This window comes from Prionailurus viverrinus, chromosome A1 (assembly GCF_022837055.1).
Source record: "Prionailurus viverrinus isolate Anna chromosome A1, UM_Priviv_1.0, whole genome shotgun sequence".
NCBI classification, from domain to species: Eukaryota; Metazoa; Chordata; class Mammalia; order Carnivora; family Felidae; genus Prionailurus; species Prionailurus viverrinus.
Genome location: NC_062561.1, coordinates 186,184,781 through 186,203,179, shown reverse-complemented (window position 1 = coordinate 186,203,179; position 18,399 = coordinate 186,184,781). Strand labels below are relative to the sequence as shown.

Sequence of the window (18,399 nt, the reverse complement as noted above, 5' to 3'; positions counted from 1 at the left end):
CCCACCAAGATTATTATATACATTTTCCTCTAGTAATTTTTCCCCACATTTTAAACTTTTTTAATATGTTAATATGTTTAATATGTTTAATTTATTTTAATGGGGCACCTAGGTGGCTCAGTCAGTTGAGACTCAGCAACCAACTCTTGATTTCAGTTCATGAGATTGAGCCCCTGTCATGCTGTGCATTGATGGCACGGAGCCTGCTTGCGATTCTCTCCCTCTCTCTCTGGCCCTCCCCCACTCTCATTCTCTCTCAAAATAAATAAATAAACATTTATGAAACCCTTAAAAATAACTTATTTTAGTACAAGTGAGGTAGGAAACCAGGAAACAACTATCTTGTTTTAATGATTAAATTCTAATTTATCTTTATTCCCTAATAAATCCCCATATGCATATTTGAGTCTATGAGTTAATTAGTATAAAAAGTATCTTTCTCACAAACGTCAGGGTTAAGAGGAAGATCGGATTTAGAGGACAAGATGATGAATTAATATTAAATTTACTTTTAGTTTCTTGGACCTGTGAGTTTGATATACCAGAGGAACATACAGATAAGATACCTTTTAGGCATCTGGAAATGGGAAAACATAGCTTAGGCAGAGTCATTCATGTAGGTATTAGAGTCACAGAGATGGGAACATCTGAGATAGTGGAATCAAAGGGTATTTTAAAAGTAGAGAGGAGGGGCGCCTGTGGCTCAGCCAGTTAAGCTTCTGACTCTTGATTTTGGCTCAGGTCATATCTTACAGTCATGAGATAGATCCCTGGGTTGGACTCTGTGCTGACAGCATGAGCCTGCTTGGGATTCTCTCTCACCCACTCTTTCTGCCCCTCCCCTGCTCTCTCTCTCTCTAAATAAATAAATAAAATTAAAAATAAATAAAAATTAAAATGGAGGAGTGGGGAGGTAAGAGGAGGTTATAAAACAGAAGCAACAAAAACCCTTGCTCTTGCCCTTGGGGTATCATTCATTATAATTTAGAGATCTATTTCTTAAACTTGAAAAAAGTGTGCATATCCTATCAAGGAAAAAGTCTTACATTTCTTAGGTCCTAATGAGTTTAGAAATTTAAATACTGTCCATTTAGTTCGTCATTTGTACTGTAACAGAACTCAAGGGGTGGAAATGGAACACAATCCAAAGAAGCCTTGAAAGCAAAGAACTTTTTGTTACTTATTACAAGTTAGGAGGGGGTTGGGGGTGGATATCTCTCAAAGCATTATCTCCCTATGGGGTTAGTACAGGAAGCTTTTATTCAGTGTATTAGGGGGCAGTGGCAGGGAGCTTGCATGTGCATTAAGGAACATATATGCATATTCTATTACTTAGGTACTCTGGTTCAATTGCACATGCCTAGCACATCAACATGTTAGAACATACATTGTATGTTCAAAAACTGGTGGAAAACCCCACCCATTGGAGAAGATCTTAGTATTATAATGAGCTAAAGGTAACTTCAGGACAGCTCAGGGGGAATTGTGTGTTCCAAATTCGTTCAAAATGGCTCATACAAGGGGTACCAGGCAAAACACCTACCCAGGTATCTGCTTGGCAGGAACTACTGGTCCTGCAAAACAAAACATATTTTGTGCCTCCCCCCACCCCCCTTCTGCTGATAGCTTGCATCCTAGAGAACACTACCAATGCAATGGTTAACACTACCTCAAACTAGTATCCTGGATATTGTTGACTGAATCTAACAAATGCCCAAAATATGACGGTGATATTGTTTTGAAATTGAGGTATAAATTACATATAGTAATACAGTGAAATGAACAGCTCTTAATTCTTTTTTTTTAATTCTATTGCAACTTATTTTTAAACATTTTTATTATTAATTTTTAAAATATTCTATACAGCCAATATAGAGCTTGAACTCAGGACCCTAAGATCAGAGTCACATGCTCTACCAACTGAGCCAGCCAGCCAGCCTCCCCCATATCATAATTCTTATAGTTTGATAAGCATATTGAAGATGTAAAACTATCAAGATAGAGGCGCCTGGGTGGCTCAGTCAGTTGAGCATCTGACTTCGGCTCAGGTCATGATCTCACAGTTTGTGAGTTTGAGCCCCACATCAGGCTCTGTGCTGTCAGCTCAGAGCCTGGAGCCTGCTTCAGATTCTGTGTCTTCTTCTGTCTCTCTGCCCCTCCCCCACTTGTGCTCAATCTCTGTCTCTCAAAAATAAATAAATGAAAAAAAAATGTAAGGTATCAAGATATAAAATGTAAAAAAAAAAAAGATATAAAATATTTCCATTATTTGGGAAAGTTCATTTATGGACTTTACGATCAATCCCTACCTTTCCCCCCAAGCTAGTTTCTTTTACCATAGATTAGTTTCAACTGGTTTTAGAATTTCACATATATGGAATCATACTCTCTTGTGTCTAGCTGCCTTAACTCAGCATAATGATTTTGAGTTTCATTCATATAGTTCATTTCTTTGTATAGCTAAGTAAGATACCAGTACTATGAATATACCATAATCTACTTATCCATTCATCTATTAATGGATATTTGAGCTGTTTCCAATTTTAGGTTGTTTTGAATTCAGCTGCCATGAATATTCTTGCACAAGTCTTTATGTACATATGCTTTAATTTCTCCTGGGTGATCATCTAGAAACAGAATTACTGAGTTAGGGGTTCAACTTTATAATAAATTACGAGTTTTCTAAAGTGGTTGTATCATTTGATACTCCCACTAGCAATAAATGAGCAATCTAGTTGCTGAAAATGCTTGTTAGCATACGACATTATCAGTCTTTTAAATTTTAACCATTCCATTAGGTATGTAACAGTATTGTAACCAAACTAACATAAATTCATCCTTGGTAAGTCACAGGTAAGAGCTACACCCCAGGTGGAGTTGTCACACACAGTAAACTTTATCTGCAGCAAATAAGGAGATCACAGGAATAGCTTCCAAAGCCATGAGTCCCTGAGCAAGGGTGAATGGATTCCTTTTATTCAGGGTTAGGATGCAAGTAGAAAGGGGAACCTCATCAGGATATGTAGAAGCAGGCATAAGATTGTGCATGCGCCTTAAGGAAACATGCCTATACATGTGTTCTGTGAACGAGGCTTGTTCCCCGCTACCGCCCCCCCCTCCCCCACCCGCCGGGTGGAGATTTTAGTATTATAATGAGGTAAAGGTAACTGCCAGTCACCCCACAAATCACTCAGTGGTCCATTTCCACAGGCATGAGTCGGGGGTTGAGCTCAAACTTGTCTGGAGGTCTGGGCCAGCAGGTTCTTTGCCCTACCATTTGATACTGCTTGAGGGGTAGTTGCAGTTTCGGGATACTCTGTTCTTCAGGTCTTTTGCCTGAGTTAAGAGATAAGCTGGAAAGAAGAGCTTAAGGAAAAATGTGGGACAAAGGTCGGTGGGTATAAGCAGGTAAGTAGTAAAGGTCAGGTCTTGGGGTCTAGCCGGTGACAGTATTTCAGTATGATTTTAGTTTGCATTTCCCATATGCTGAGCATCTTTTTATGTAATTATTGACCAATTTTCTGTCTTTGTTAAGTATGTGTTCAAAGCGTGTCCTTTTTTTAAGTTTATTTATTTGGGGGGGGGGGCGGGGAGAGAATTCTAAGCAGGCTCCACACTGTCAGCACAGAGCCCCACGTGGGACCTGAACCCACGAACCGTGAGTGAGATCGTGACCTGAGCTGAAACCAAGAGTTGGACACTCAACCGACTGAGCCACCCAAGGTGTCCCAAAATTGTGTTCATTTTTTAAATGATTTAAAAAAAAAAAAAAAAATTGAGTTGTAGTGTTGTCCATAACCAACCTCTGTGTTTCGGATCCAAAATCTAACATGAAGACAGAGTTTGGAATAAAGAGGAACAATAGCTTTATTGCTTTGCAGGGTAAAAGCAGCTGCAGCAGGCCATGGCTTTCAAAAACCGCAAGCCCCCTTCCTGCCCACCCCCTCTGCAGACAAAGAGGCTGGGGGATTTTATAGAGAAATAGAGGATCTAACCAGTTTAGACACGAATTGTGGGGGCGCCTGGGTGGCGCAGTCGGTTAAGCGTCCGACTTCAGCCAGGTCACGATCTCGCGGTCCGGGAGTTCGAGCCCCGCGTCAGGCTCTGGGCTGATGGCTCAGAGCCTGGAGCCTGTTTCCGATTCTGTGTCTCCCTCTCTCTCTGCCCCTCCCCTGTTCATGCTCTGTCTCTCTCTGTCCCAAAAATAAATAAACGTTGAAAAAAAAAAAAAATTTAGACACGAATTGTGTATGTGTTTTCAGGGTGGAACTGGGTTCCTGAAACAAAAGGCTAAGAAGGGAAGGTTTACTGAATGGAGGAGGGAAGGAAGGTTGGAGGAAGAGAGGGAAGGGGTTACTCAGTTTAAAATCAAGCTTTGCTGAAGCATTCGTGCAGCCATTTTGATTTTTGTTCAGCTTTATGTGTTTTTAAAATAAGTTACTTAAGTAATCTCTACACCCAATGTGGGGCTTGAACTCACAACCCCAGATCTAGAGGTCATGCCCCTCTAACTCAGCCAGCCAGGTGCCCCTCAACTTCATGCTTTCAAGCAGTTTCAACAGGTGTACTTTAAATATTCTGACTAGAAATCCTGTTCAGATATATGCACCAAGATTTTTTTCCCTCAGTTTGTGATTTGCCTATTTGTTAATATTGTCTTTTGATGGGTACAAGTTCTTTTATTTTGATAAATTTTAATTTATCAATTTTTAGAAATTGTATAGTCCTCCATTACTTATAGACCTTCTGCATGTCTCATAGAGTTTACTACGTGCTGTGTGCCCTAAGTGTGTAGAATATAACGAGTTAATATAGAGTTAGCTCTATCTAAATGGCAATTTTTTTTATTGTTCTTAAATTGTTACAGAACCATAGTCCAGAACAATGGTTCAAATTTAACTGAGCATATTAATTGTCCTTGAAATAGTTAAAAATAAGATTATTGGACTTAACTCCTACAGAATGACTTAGTTTCATAGGTTCTGGGGTACAGACAGGTTTGGGAATTGCTGATCTAGAAGTCCTTAATGCCTGGCCAAACTTAAAGCTACTCAATCTACCATTTTCTCAGTCAGAAGGCAGATCAGTGTTAATAGAAATGACCTGCTGCATTTTAATTGTCGGGAGCTGTTACCACCAGTGCCTTTTAATGTCCTTTGAAATAGTTAATGAGGAGACACCGGGAGGAAAAACACTGAAAAACTTTACAAAGATTCTGTTGTAATAACCATAATGTGTAACTGAATAAAATATTTCAGAATAGGAATCAATCAATTGCATGATCTGCCTTCTTTCCATCTGTGAGCTCTTGCTTTTCTTCTTCCAGAGAAAATTGCAACAAGTATTCACAAGAAGTTTTTTTTTTTTTTTTGCTTCTTTGTTTCTTCTTTAAAAAAAAAACAACAAAACAACACTGGTTCTCCTAATGGTTTTGTAATGGACCTTAACTTGGCAGGCAATTAAACATGAAACTTCTCATTGGGTATTTTCAAGACTGCCAGGGGGAATCAGCTGCCAGTTTACTGCAATGTGGAAAACTGCATGAGATTCTGGGATTGGAATCAAAATGCTAATTTAAAAGGTCGAGTGAAGCTGAAGCTCACGTTTTTCCGTGCCTGCGCTCTCTTCAGGCAGAACAAAGACCCAGGCAGAAGAGGCAGAGACTCATCCCAAGTCTGTTTTCCTGAGATATTTTGGAATCATGCCTGAAATGCCGGAGGACATGGACCAGGTAAGAGCCAGATATTCAAGAAATGAAGCATTCTGGAGTTAGTTTCTTTTAAAAGCATCCCAGTGAATGGTAAAAACCAAAAAGGTGTGTTAAAAGAAGAAAAAAGAAACGGGGTGTCATTCATTTCTTTAAAACATGTAACTTTGGAACATGGAAGAATAAACCAAGTTTAATTATTGACCCTGGGAACCAGGTTATGGAGAGCTCAGCTAAGACTCATTAACTGACAAAAATTAAATGCAAAACAGAACAGCAGCTTCATTTACCACATTAAATGCAATGATGTAGGTGAAGGTTCTATGTAACTAAGGATTTTATCTGTAATTGTGTGCTCCAGCCTTTCTTTGTCTTAGCATGAACTGAATCTGCTAACATAACTTTTAGCTCCAGGCTGCTCTCTTTAAATTTATAGACTTAGCCACCACACGAACTTGGATATTGTCTACAACAATGGCATTTTTGTTCACAAAGAAACTTTCATCTTTAAAGAGAATGATAAAAAACTATACATGAACATATACCTTTAGAACTATATGCAAGTTTTACCTGGGAGCTATCAGACCAGGTTCTCAAAAGTAGGTGAGAAAACTCTTGTTCCTAACTCTACACAAGGCTGCTCTGCAAAAAAAAAAAAAAAAAAAAAAAAAAAAATTAATATGCAATGAAATCTTATTCACATTGAACACTTACTTTTTTTATTAGTAGAAAAATTAGGTTGCATCGCAACGTTGTATCTAGAAATTAAAGAAAAACAAAAATCTCCCAGTTTTTAAAGGAGGAGGATTAGGAGGATCTTAAATTTGCCTCTCCTACCTCCCACCCATACTCATCTTTTTCTTTGTCTGCAGATTATGAATGTTTAATGCTGGGACAGTCCTCTCAAGGACTGTCTGAATAATGCTAAACTGATTAAGGGTAGCAGCTTGCATAAAAATAAAACTCCGAAAACGAGGGGCCTCAGGTTCTCTTCCCCCACCGTTCCAAAAAAAAAAAAAAAAAGACTGTTAACACGAATAAAGAAATGAGTTCTTGTTGGGGGGTTGGGCAGAAAGGAAATTCACGGGGCTCAGACAAAGAAAAACTTTTTCAAAAGGCTGCTTAGTCTTTGGCTCTAAAGTAAACTAAAGGGATTATGAAAAGAAGCCCTTTTAAGAAAAATCCAAGCATCGGTCACACTTGTGAGCGACTTTTCAGTTTTGGTATCGTGTATGTCTGAATAAGAACACTCGGATTGGAGCGGTGAAATGTTGGCGAACCCTACAGGGTCTATGGCGGGTTTTTTTCCTGAGTAAATTTCGCAGGCATTCCAACTGATAGGCATTTTGCTGTTTTGAGCTAGGAAGGAAACCAGTTGCCTGAGAGGTCGTTCTCAACACTTAGAGCTGTTGTTTCTGATTTGTTACTTTTAAGAAGTCATACAGGTGGTGGAAGGTCCAGACATTACTCTGTCTCTTGGTTTCGTCCTTAATTTACGATGGTTACGGAGGCCAGGCTGGCGTAGCCTGACGGGGCAGTTACTAATGTGATGCTTCTCAAAGGTGGGCGGTGGGGTTTTGACTCCTGTTAAATCCACTAAAATGTAGAGTCCCTGGTTTTATATTACCGCAGATTTTCATTCTGTAAATACAGGTAAAGTCCGAGAATCTGCGTTTTGAAGAGGCACCCAAGTTATTCCTCCCCTTACCCTCCTCTTTTTAACTAGTTAAAAATAGTTTGATTTATTTGGAATTTGACACATACTACATTTTAGCATCCCAGAACGACAAATGGGTTGTTGAGGTTGTTAATGATTCAGATGCCAGGACTTGTATTTTTATTCTTCGTCTTTCTAAATCTCTGTAAAAAACATTCCTAATGCTGTACGTCCACTGTGCTCCCTCCTTCCCTTCTTACCTAAACACACCCCATGGCTTTAAAATGTTTTCTCCTACTAAACGTATTTTATGCTCAGTTGATTCCCAGGCACTGCGCAGTCTGCAAACTTGAAGCCTCAGGCGATCCAATTTAATCCTTCCCTAGTCAAGAAGAGAGACGAAGAGAGAAAATAGTACATAAAATAAACAATCTTCCCCAAAACAAAACTTGTATTCATTGCCTAAGGCCAAGGCCTTTGTTTTGTGTATCCCTTTAAGAGTTGGGGGGGTGGGCTGGCTGCGTACAGGACGCTGCCCGGCCCCTTTCGGAGGCATTCACGGAATGTGGCCAATCATCGGGCGCGGCCTTGGCGGCGGAAGCCGGAAACAGTGAACAGGGGGTCGGCCCGGACCTAGGGAGGCGGGCCGAGGGCGAAGAAGCTGCGGCCCGTGGCGATCCTGGGCTGGAGGAAGTGGCGGTCGCTGCGGCTGCGGCGCAAAGACGGCGGGCATGGTGGGGCGAGAGAAGGAGCTCTCTATCCACTTTGTTCCCGGGAGCTGCCGGCTAGTGGAGGTGAGGGAGTCGACCTGGGCGTCTCTTGCAACCGGGATTGCAGAGGGGGACGAGCCAGGTCGAGGGGGAGGGAGGGCTTGGGTGGTTTACCTTGCGCATCCTGCAGCAATCCTAGCCCCCATCCCTGAGTGTCTCAGCACCTCCTTCCTAGCTGTCGGAGGAGAGGGCGGTGCCACCGAGTTTGTTTACCTCGGCGCACACCAGTTTGTGTTTGCTCTTCCAGTCCTGCGGCAGGAAAGGAGTAGGTCTGGTTTCACTTTCTTGTCTTCTGTCTCCCCTCCCAGCAACGAAGAGGCGTTTTTTCTGAGCTGTTTCGATTTTGGTTTTATCTTTCTGAATTTCTTTTTCATTCTTTGTTCATATCCCTCGATCCTACCAGTTCTTATGTCTGAGAAAGTAGGGGAAAGTGGCTTTTCAGAAATAGCAGTTTTAGAGATGACAACTTACTGAACTTTTAAGTTTTGTGCAAGGCACTGTATTATGCACTTTACATGCATTATTTAATCGTCATAACTATGAGAGGATTTTTGCTCCATTTTACAGATGAGAAAATTGAGGCTTGTAGGGTGAGTCCTTGGCCCAAGTTCATTAAGTAGGCTTGGAACCGACAAATCTCTTTCACTTTCTCGGGCTTTGAACCGCTACAGAGATTGCATAAAGGAAGGTTGTTACGGTGGGAGAGCTATCCCAGGTATTGCGCTTCCTCCATTCTCTCTCATATTTCATTACAGGCCTCCCCACATTCAATCCACAGAACTGCTAGAATTTATCTAGCAGTGGGGATAAAAAGAAATGTTAATGCCTAGACCAATGTCTTATGAAAATAAGAGACGGTATGGGAGGTGGCTGTTTTTGATAATGCAGAATTTTTATGCTTTCAAGATACAGCATAGTGTTTCTAATCACTTTGGGATTTGGGAGGTTAAGTTAAATTTACGTGTTGTTCCTATGTGCTCCTAAAAGTACTGAACACAACGTTACATATTGTTTACATATATATGCATAGGTGTATGTAAAGCTTAATCTTTTTTTCACAGTGGGAGTTCTGTAGACTAATGAAAATAGGTTCTCAATAGGTTTTCATGATTTCCTTCATTAAAAGTGATACAGCCTAAATCTTTTTTTTATTGTTTTTTTATTTGAATGTAATCTGTACATCCATCAGGGCCCTCTAACAGCCCCAGATTCAGATTGTATGCTGTACAGACTCAGCCAGCTAGGTGTCCCCACGCTAAATCTTGACACATATTTGCTGCTTTCTCAAAACATACAGAATTAAAATTCACTTGTGAGAATGAGGACTGCCTTGCATATTGTGTTGGAGAAGACAGCTGTACTGGTACCTGTTTACACTGTCTTGTAGGATAGTAATAGGGTAACAGTAGGAGTTAGACCAGTGTTGCCTAGGTACTCAGGGGATCTTGAGTTAAGTCTTGAGTCCGGTACAGTCTACTCAAAAGATCTGCCTCCAGGGGAATGTTGTATGAGGATGGGGGTGGGGGTGGGGGTGGGATGGGAAACTGCCAAATTGAAAAGGTTCCAAATAGCAAATATTATGTTTACCACTAAAACTGAAGATCTCTATTTAGATGTTAGTCTTTTGCTAAGACATTTTTAGTGGAAGTTAATGCAAGTATGCTAAAGTAGAAATAATTGTCCCAGAGTACTGTGGCCATTTGGAAAGATCCATTTATCTCATTGCCTATAGTTTGTTATCACTTGATTAGGTAGCATAATAAAAGTGGTAGTTCTGCATTTATTTATATGTATTTAACTTTTCAAAGAATTTTTTGATGTCTATAAATCTGGTCACTTGAAGTTCTGAACTTGTAAGAGTTTATGCAAAGTGTGGCAAGTATATTCAGAATAACAAAGTGATGTTTGATACTTTACACATAAGATAATAAAAATTAAGAAAGTAGATTTTTCAGACAGATGATTTTTTTGAGCTGTTTATTGTGGTTTTGGGTTAACTAGAAAACTTTTTATTCTTCATTCTGAGTTCCTTGAAGTGTATGGACATTTCTGTGTTTAGCAGCACTAAAATATTTTATGGCGTAACAGTCCAAAATAATCTTTTTACAGGAATATTTCTTTTCTTTTGAAAATAAAATAATCAAAACTGAAGCTTTTAAAAAGCTTCAGGTAGATTTCTGATAGAGAAAGTCAAAAATAGAAGAGCTATTTTTGTTAGGCATCTTTTGATTTCAGAGTGAGGCATATTTTATTTGCTAACAACCAATAAATTTGCAGTCCAAATGAAAAACCTTGTCTTGGCTCTTACACTGGTGACAGAAGGTGCTCATTGAGTCTCTAGAAAGAACTCTGTGAAGAGGAAAAATTACTTTAAGTAAATGAAGCTCCTTTCACTCCTTTCAGACTCCGTCTACTCTGTGTTGAGGATAATGTGGAAAATGTTAAAATTGTATGAGGAGCCTTAGTCATCTTGTCCAAATGAGGAATTCAATCAATAGAGATTTCAGTAACTTCCCAATACCGTATTTTGTGGCAGAACAGTTAAAATTTATTCAGTATGAAGTCAAATAGAAGGTCAAAGGATTAAGACGCAACTCTGTATATATTTGGCTTGGACCATAGAAGCAGGAAGCAAGTTCTGGTCCCAACCTTTCCCGTTTTCCATACAACCTTTAACATCTCTAGGCTTCAGATTCCTCAGTTTGGAAATACTTACCCTACATGTTTAACAAGGTTATCTTATGATCAAAAGGTATGATATAGGCTTACATAACACTCAATAGTTTCCAAATACAAGGTAGTACAGTATCATTTTTGTTTTAGGAAATGCTTGCACTTCAGATCTCTGCTATTTTAATAAAGAAAATTCTTGATCATTGACATCTGACCACTAGGTACCATGGACTGTTTTTTTATATTTTCTTCTAGGGACCATACAAGTTACCCCAGAGGATAAGGATATAAGGTGGTCTTTTTTCCTCGTAACCTCATCCCTTTTTTGAAGTTAAGTGTATTGAATTCCCAAAGAGCCTTGCTGTGCTTGTAATTTAATACTACTATATTGCATCACATCCAAGATGTACTTGGTTACAATATCATCTGGGTTCTTGTTTTAAGATGCACTAAAAAGCAAAAAACACTGCAAGTCTAGGACAGTAATACGATGCATCTCTATTTCATTCATTTAACAGGGATGTTAAAATGAGGAAAAAGTGTGTTTCACAGAATCAATGCAGTATGCAGAGATCTGAATTCATTGTTTAATAACCTTTGTGGAATGCGTGATGCTTGTTCTTTGACGTTTTGTTTTTCTTTTTTCACGGGGGAAGAGAGAAGAAAAGTTTGTTGTTGCTTTTCGAAAGATGACAATTTTTGGCTTGTTTGAATAAGATAAATTTATCTTTAGGAAAACCTTGGATTTTCCCTGGAGTTCAAGATTAGATTTCTCAAAGTACAGTTCCCAAATCACCATCATCAGCACGTTCCTGAGAACTTGTTAGAAATGTAAATTATCAGGATTTACCTCAGATGTACTGGATCTGAAAGCCTCACTCATGATTCTTATCTATAGTAAAGCCTAAAAACCACTGACCTAAGAACTGTTCTATATTCCTTTGCTTCTATAAAGTGAAGTACTAAAGAGTGAGAAACTCTAAAGAAACCAAATTATAGCCACTTTATAATATTTTCCCAGGGATCTTTATGGTATTTATTCTGTGTAAATGGTTTTCTGATTGTATCTACTAGACTTGGCATGTTTTATCTTCTTAACAATTCAGTCTTTGTAGAGCTGTTTTTGTGCCAAAATTCAAAGAAAATATTTTGTTGGCTGACATCCTTGTTTTCATAGATCAGTTGGCTTAGAGCCAAGTTTTACACTAGAGAGCCTAGATGAATTTCACTTCAACTTTTAAAATGTTTCGAAGTTGGTTGCACTAAGGAAAAAATATCTTCAAGAATTTACCTTTTGTACTGTTTCTGTCCGCCCTTTCATTTCAGGTTTCTCCTATGGTATAAATAGATAATTTGGTGGCCTTTTTTTTTTTTAAACTATAGTGCCAAGTTATTCTGCTGACATAAGGGCTAAAAAAGAAAGATCTTTAGTTATTATATGCTTGTTTAAAGTTTTTGACAGCTCAGAATAGATGACTATAACAGCACTTGAAATAAAAAGACCTCAAATTGATGAAACTGTAAGAAATTTTTTTTTTAAGTAGGCTCAACGTCCAACATGGGCTTGAACTCACAACCCTGAGATCAAGAGTTGCATGCTGTACCAACCGAGCCAGCTGGGTACCCCTAATAAAACTTTGTTGGTGTGTGTTTATTTATTTATTTATAAATTTTTTTTTTAAATGTTTATTTGTTTTTGAGAGAGAGAGTACGAGCAGGAGAGGGGCAGAGAAAGAGAGACAGATGCACAGAATCAGAAGCTGGCTCCAGGCTCTGAGCTGTCAGCACAGAGCCCTACGTGAGGCTCGAACCCACGAACCATGAGATCATGACCCGAGCCAAAGCCTGACGCCTATCCAACTGAGCCACCCAGGCGCCCCTGTTTTTGTTTTTTTAAATAGTAAATGTTGATTTTATTCAAGAGTCTGGGAAATTTGATGTTACACGTCTTGGGAAGAAGGGAAGTTTTTTAATTTTTTTTTTTTTTCCAACGTTTATTTATTTTTGGGACAGAGAGAGACAGAGCATGAACGGGGGAGGGGCAGAGAGAGAGGGAGACACAGAATCGGAAACAGGCTCCAGGCTCCGAGCCATCAGCCCAGAGCCCGACGCGGGGCTCGAACTCACGGACCGCGAGATCGTGACCTGGCTGAAGTCGGACGCCTAACCGACTGCGCCACCCAGGCGCCCCAGGGAAGTTTTTTAAACTGCTTTGGAAACAACTTATTTTCTAGGTAGTTCCTTTTAATTTCATTGTGTAAGGAATTTTTTCTTTCACAATAGCAACACAGATCAATTTAAAATATTTTAGTTTTTTTTTCTCATCTGTGTTAATTTTTTTGTCCTTTTGTCTGTTAGGTTGTTTTTTTTAGTTTTTTTTTTTAATGTTTTATTTATTTTTGAGACAGAAAGTGACAGAGCATGAGCAGGGGAGGGGCAGAGAGAGAGGGAGACACAGAATCCAAATCAGGCTCCAGGCTCTGAGCTGTCAGCACAGAGCCCGACCTGGGGCTCGAACTCACAAACCACAAGATCATGACCTGAGCCAAAGTCAGATGCTCAACCGACTGAGCCACCCAGGCACGCCCGTGTTAGTTTTTTTTTTTTTTGTTTTATATTTATATATTTTTGAGTGGGAGAGAGTGTGTGAACACAAGTGGGGGAGGGGCACAGAGAGGGGGACAGAGCATCTGAAGCAGGTTCTGCACCCACAGCACAGAGCCAGATGTGGGACTTGAACTCAGGAGCCACAAGATCATGACCTGAAACTGAGCCACTCAGGTGTCCCTGTCCTTTTATGTTAGTTTTAACAGGTCTGTTAAGATAAATTTGGAGTTAACTCAGGAACATTTACTGATTAAATTTAGAAATGGTTTAATTTAAACCATTGGTTAAAATTGAATATTTGGTTTGGTTAAACTCATAATATTATTACTATTAAGACCACATTTTTTTTTTCCTCCACATAAATGCCTGTGACATGTGAATTCCTTAACTCAGACCTATCAAAATATGATAAATCAATGAAATGTGAAAGAAAAGTTGAGGTTACAAACTGAAGACCAAAAAATGTCAACTTTTGAGTATATTGTTGAATACAGCCAAATAGTTCATCAGGCCATAAAAAATAAGTAAGCTTCAAACTAATTGTGCATTTTATAAACTGGAGGATGTAATTAAAATTGCTGTTTGTTCATTTTGACATCAGTCATCATTAAAATAAGATTTTCCATTATTAACATAAGAAATCAGGCACCTAGCTGGCTCATTAGGTAGAACATGTGAATCTGGATCTTGTTGTTGTAAGTTCGAGCCTCACCTTGGGTCTAGAGATTACTTAAAGATAAAATACTTTTTAAGTTTATTTGTCTTCAGAGATAGAAAGAGTGTGCTCATGCAAGCAGGGGAGGGACAGAAAGAGAGAATCCCAAGCAGGCTCTACCCTAAGTGCAGAGCCCAGTGCGGGGCTCAAACCCACAAACTGTGATACCATGACCTGAGCTGAAATCAAGGGTCAGGCGGTTAACTGAGCCATCCAGGTGCCCCCAAAATAAAATCTTTATTTTTTTTTCAAAAAGGCGGGGCGGGGGGGGGGGGGTTGGAATTTAATTGACTAGGTATATCCTTACAGTATCATTTTGGGTTCTTTTTCATGGATAGGATTAATAAAACTTTTAATAAGTGATATAATTATTGATGCAGTTTGATTTTTATTCTAACTTAAGAGTTGTCTAATAGATGTAGGACATGAAGCTAACTTCTTAGACTCAAAGTATTTAGTGAACAATGATGATGACTGATTTCTTAGAATATTTTCAAAGTGAGTAATCTTTATCCTTCTTCACTCTTTTAGGAGGAAGTTAACCTCCCCAGTAGGCGGGTTTTGATTACTGGTGCCACTGGGCTTCTGGGCAGAGCTGTGTATAAAGAATTTAAGCAGAATAATTGGCATGCCTTTGGCTGTGGTTTTAGAAGAGCAAGACCAAAATTTGAACAGGTTAATCTTTTGGATTCTGAAGCGGTTCATCACATCATTCATGATTTTCAGGTATGGTTGAGTCTGTTTATTTTAGCACCTATATAAACTATGTTAAGAATTGTCTGGATGATTTAGAAATTGTTCTTTTCTCAAGGAAAATACTGTACTTAAGCTGTAACCTACTAAGCAGCAATAATATACAGTTGACCCTTGAACAATGCAGGGTTTAGGAATGCTAACTCCTGCACAATTGAAAATCTGTATAACAGGGGCACCTGGGTGGCTCAGTTGGTTAAGTGTCCAACTTTGGCTCAGGTCATGATCTCACAGCTCGTGAGTTCGAGCCCCGTGTTGGGCTCTGTGCTGACAGCTCAGAGCCTGGAGCCTGCTTCCCATTCTGTTTCTCCCTCTCCCTCTGCCCCTCCCCTGCTCACACTCTGACTCTCTCTGTCTTTCAATAATAAATAAACATTTAAAAAAAAAAAAAGAAAATCTATGTAATATTTTACTTCCCCCAAACTTAACTGCTAATAGCCTACTATTGACTGGAAGCCTTACCGATAACTCAGTTGATTACACATATTTTGTACATTATATGTGTTATATACTGTATTCTTACAATAAAGTAAACTAGGAAGAAGAAAATATTACTGAGTAAATCATAAGGAAGAGAAAATGCATTTAAAACAAAGTACTGTATTTATAAACAACAACAAAAAAATCAGCATATAAGTGGATCCATGCAATTCAAATCCATGTTCAAAGGTCAATTGTGTAGTGCACTTTTTTTTTATAAGCATGCAAAGTATATGTAGTCCTTGAAAAGATTAGGTTGAAACATAGGTTGACAAAAGTTGGAGATATGAGCATTTTATAAAAAGCTTATGTTTGTGAAGTACTCTTGTTAAGTACCACTTTCTATGCAAATGCTTTTTTAATATTATCTGTAAACCTTACAGCACTGCAAAATCGATACTATCATTTCCATTTTAGAGGTGAAAAAAGCTCAGAGAGGTTAAATGACTCTTAACCATTGCCATAGAAAGTTATGAAAAAATTTAGGTTCTATTCTACGTCTGATCAAATTGAGAGTTAAAGTTCTTTTCAGAAGTATGGTCCAAGAGACACTCGCATCAGAATCACTTGGGGAACTTGTTCTTTAGATGTGTCTCACTTCCAGAGGTTTTAATTCAGTAAGTGTATGGTGGGGACCAGGACATCTTAAGAAGCACCCTGGATTATGCACATTGAAGTTTTAAAACAACTCCAAAGCTCATGGTTCCTCTAACAGTTGTTGAGGAAGGCGATCATTTGGTATGTTTGTACATGAGCCCTGTGTGTCAGTGGTTTTACCAAATCTTAACCTTGGTTCAGCTTCTCTGGGAAGTAGATGCCCCCTGCATTCCTCAATCTTTAATTAAAAACATGATTTTTTTTTTTTTTTTTAAATAAGTTCTAGAGAGCGCCTAGATGGTTCAGTTGGTTAAGCATCTGACTCTTGATTTCATCTCAGGTCCTGATTTCAGGGTTCATGAGTTCAAGCCTCCGCGTCAGTGTCTGTGCTGCATGGAGCCTACTTGGAATTCTCTGTCTCCATCTGTCTATCTGCCCCTGTCCCTCCCCTGTACCTTCATATTTTCCCTCTCCATCTCCCGCTCCCAAAATAAACATTAAAAAAAAAAAAATAGTAAGCTGTAGGCCCAATGTGGGGCTTGAACTCACAAACCCAACAAAATCAAAAGTTGCATGCTCTACCCACTGAGCCAACCAGGCACCCCCCATTCTATCTGAAATAGAATTGTACTGAAATAGTCTCCTTACATATCTGTCTTTTTTTGTTGTTTTCTACTAGATTATGAAATCCCTGTTCCTTGCACAGTGTTTAGTATACAGCTGACATACTAAATGATGAACTGGGAATTTAGTTTTTGTGGGTAGTTGACATTTGTTAAGTAGTCTAAGAGATTTGAGTTTATGAATTTAATTTGAAATTTGTATTCTCCCTTTAATGTAGATTTATTAAGTATTAAGGTCATATTAATTACTTTAATGTTAGCTCTTTTCTCCGACCCACATTAGAGGACAAAGCTTATTTTGATTGAGAAATAATAGTTGTTGACACTGATTTTGGTTTTCCTCGGGATTGCTAAATTGCTCTTTGCTTTTCAGGGCCTATGTATATGTTAAGGAAGTTTGAAACTTGAAAAAGGAAAGCATGACAAAACTACAATAAAAATTACAGCGATTCTTTAGTTGAAGGAATGTTGATTTAACAAACTTTTTTTTTTTATGAATTGAGTTACTGTTGGAAGGCTGTAGCTCCCCTGTTTTATTCCTTATGGTTTAAAAATACATCAATGTTTAACTTCCAGCCCCATGTCATAGTACATTGTGCAGCAGAGAGAAGGCCAGATGTTGTTGAAAATCAGCCAGATGCTGCTTCGCAACTTAATGTGGATGCTTCTGGGAATTTAGCAAAGGAAGCAGGTAATGATGACTTTATAAAGTCTTCATGAAATATTAAATAATTGCTGAGTTTATAAAGATTAAAGTTTTGTAGATTGCTTATAAGAGGTTTGTTTTATATGTGATGAATAGCTGTTATGAATACCAGTACAGTGTAATGTTGTGTAATAATTTAATAGATGATTTTTTTTCATGTCTTTCTTTTTTAGCTTTAATTGGAGCATTTCTAATCTACATTAGCTCAGATTATGTATTTGATGGAACAAATCCACCTTACAGAGAGGAAGATGTACCAAGTCCCCTAAATCTGTATGGCAAAACAAAATTAGAAGGAGAAAAGGCTGTCCTAGAGAACAATTTAGGTAAGACACAATTTCTTTAGCCTCTGATTGCTTTGAGGAAATGATATGACATCTATACAAATATGTTTTTTAGGGCGCCTAGGTGGCTCAGTCGGTTGGGTGGCCGACTTCAGCTTAGGTTCTGATCCCATAGCCCATGGGTTCAAGCCCTGTGTCAGGCTCTATGCTGACAACTCAGAGCCTGGAGCCTGCTTCAGGTTCTGTGTCTCCCTCTCTCTGCCCCTCCCCCACTCAGTCTGTCTCTGTCTCTCAAAAATGAATAAATGTTCAATAAATAAGTAAATAAATAAAATATTTAAAAAAACAAATGTTTTTTAAATTTTGAAAAAATTGAGCATAAATCATTGGAGAAAGAGAAGGTAGTTAATAAAAAAGAAAAATAAGAATTTTAGAAATCATGAAGAATTTATGAATTTTTCCAGACTTTCCAGTAACAATATATACATAAATGTCATTTTATAGGGGCACCTGGTGGCTCAGTCCATAGAACGTGTGACTCTTGATCTTGGGATTGTGAGTTCAAGCCCCACATTAGGCTTAGAACTTACTTCAAAAAATATATTATTGTATAAAGAAAAGAAGTCTTAATAGTATAAATATTTGTAACCTACTTTGAAAAAACAGGTCAGTATCATTTCTCCTAGATTGAGGTATTTGGGTTTTTTTGTGTGGTTTTTATTTTATTTATTTTATTTTATTTCTTAAAAAAAATTTTTTTTAGTATTTATTTTTGAGAGAGAGAGAGCATGAACGGGGAGGGGCAGAGAGAGAGGAAGACAGGATAC

General features: G+C 38.5%; 1 protein-coding gene and 1 long non-coding RNA gene across 6 annotated transcripts in view; one reads left to right on the top strand and one right to left on the bottom strand.

The window, feature by feature from the left end:
* The first annotated feature begins 5,594 nt into the window (after window positions 1-5,594).
* The window catches only part of MAT2B (methionine adenosyltransferase 2B), a 156,169-nt gene continuing 143,364 nt past the window's right edge, over window positions 5,595-18,399 (top strand). For 3 of the 5 annotated variants that reach the window (XR_007153394.1, XR_007153382.1, XM_047864480.1), the window contains exons 1-4: window positions 7,987-8,158; window positions 14,661-14,855; window positions 17,159-17,273; window positions 17,462-17,614. Coding sequence is in view for 3 of the 5 variants with exons in the window: in XM_047864480.1 (XP_047720436.1) it covers window positions 8,096-8,158; window positions 14,661-14,855; window positions 17,159-17,273; window positions 17,462-17,614 (526 nt within the window). In the remaining 2 variants the exon portion in view is untranslated. Of the gene's footprint in view, window positions 5,732-7,986; window positions 8,159-12,387; window positions 12,451-14,660; window positions 14,856-17,158; window positions 17,274-17,461; window positions 17,615-18,399 lie in introns of those variants that run through there. The other 2 variants (XM_047864680.1, XM_047864615.1) reach the window with 2 other exon arrangements.
* Window positions 5,739-8,456, bottom strand: LOC125169227 (uncharacterized). Its single transcript, XR_007153594.1, has 3 exons — window positions 8,249-8,456; window positions 7,625-7,746; window positions 5,739-6,349 (listed from the first exon to the last, which is right to left on the bottom strand). It is a non-coding gene; the product is annotated as an uncharacterized LOC125169227 (long non-coding RNA).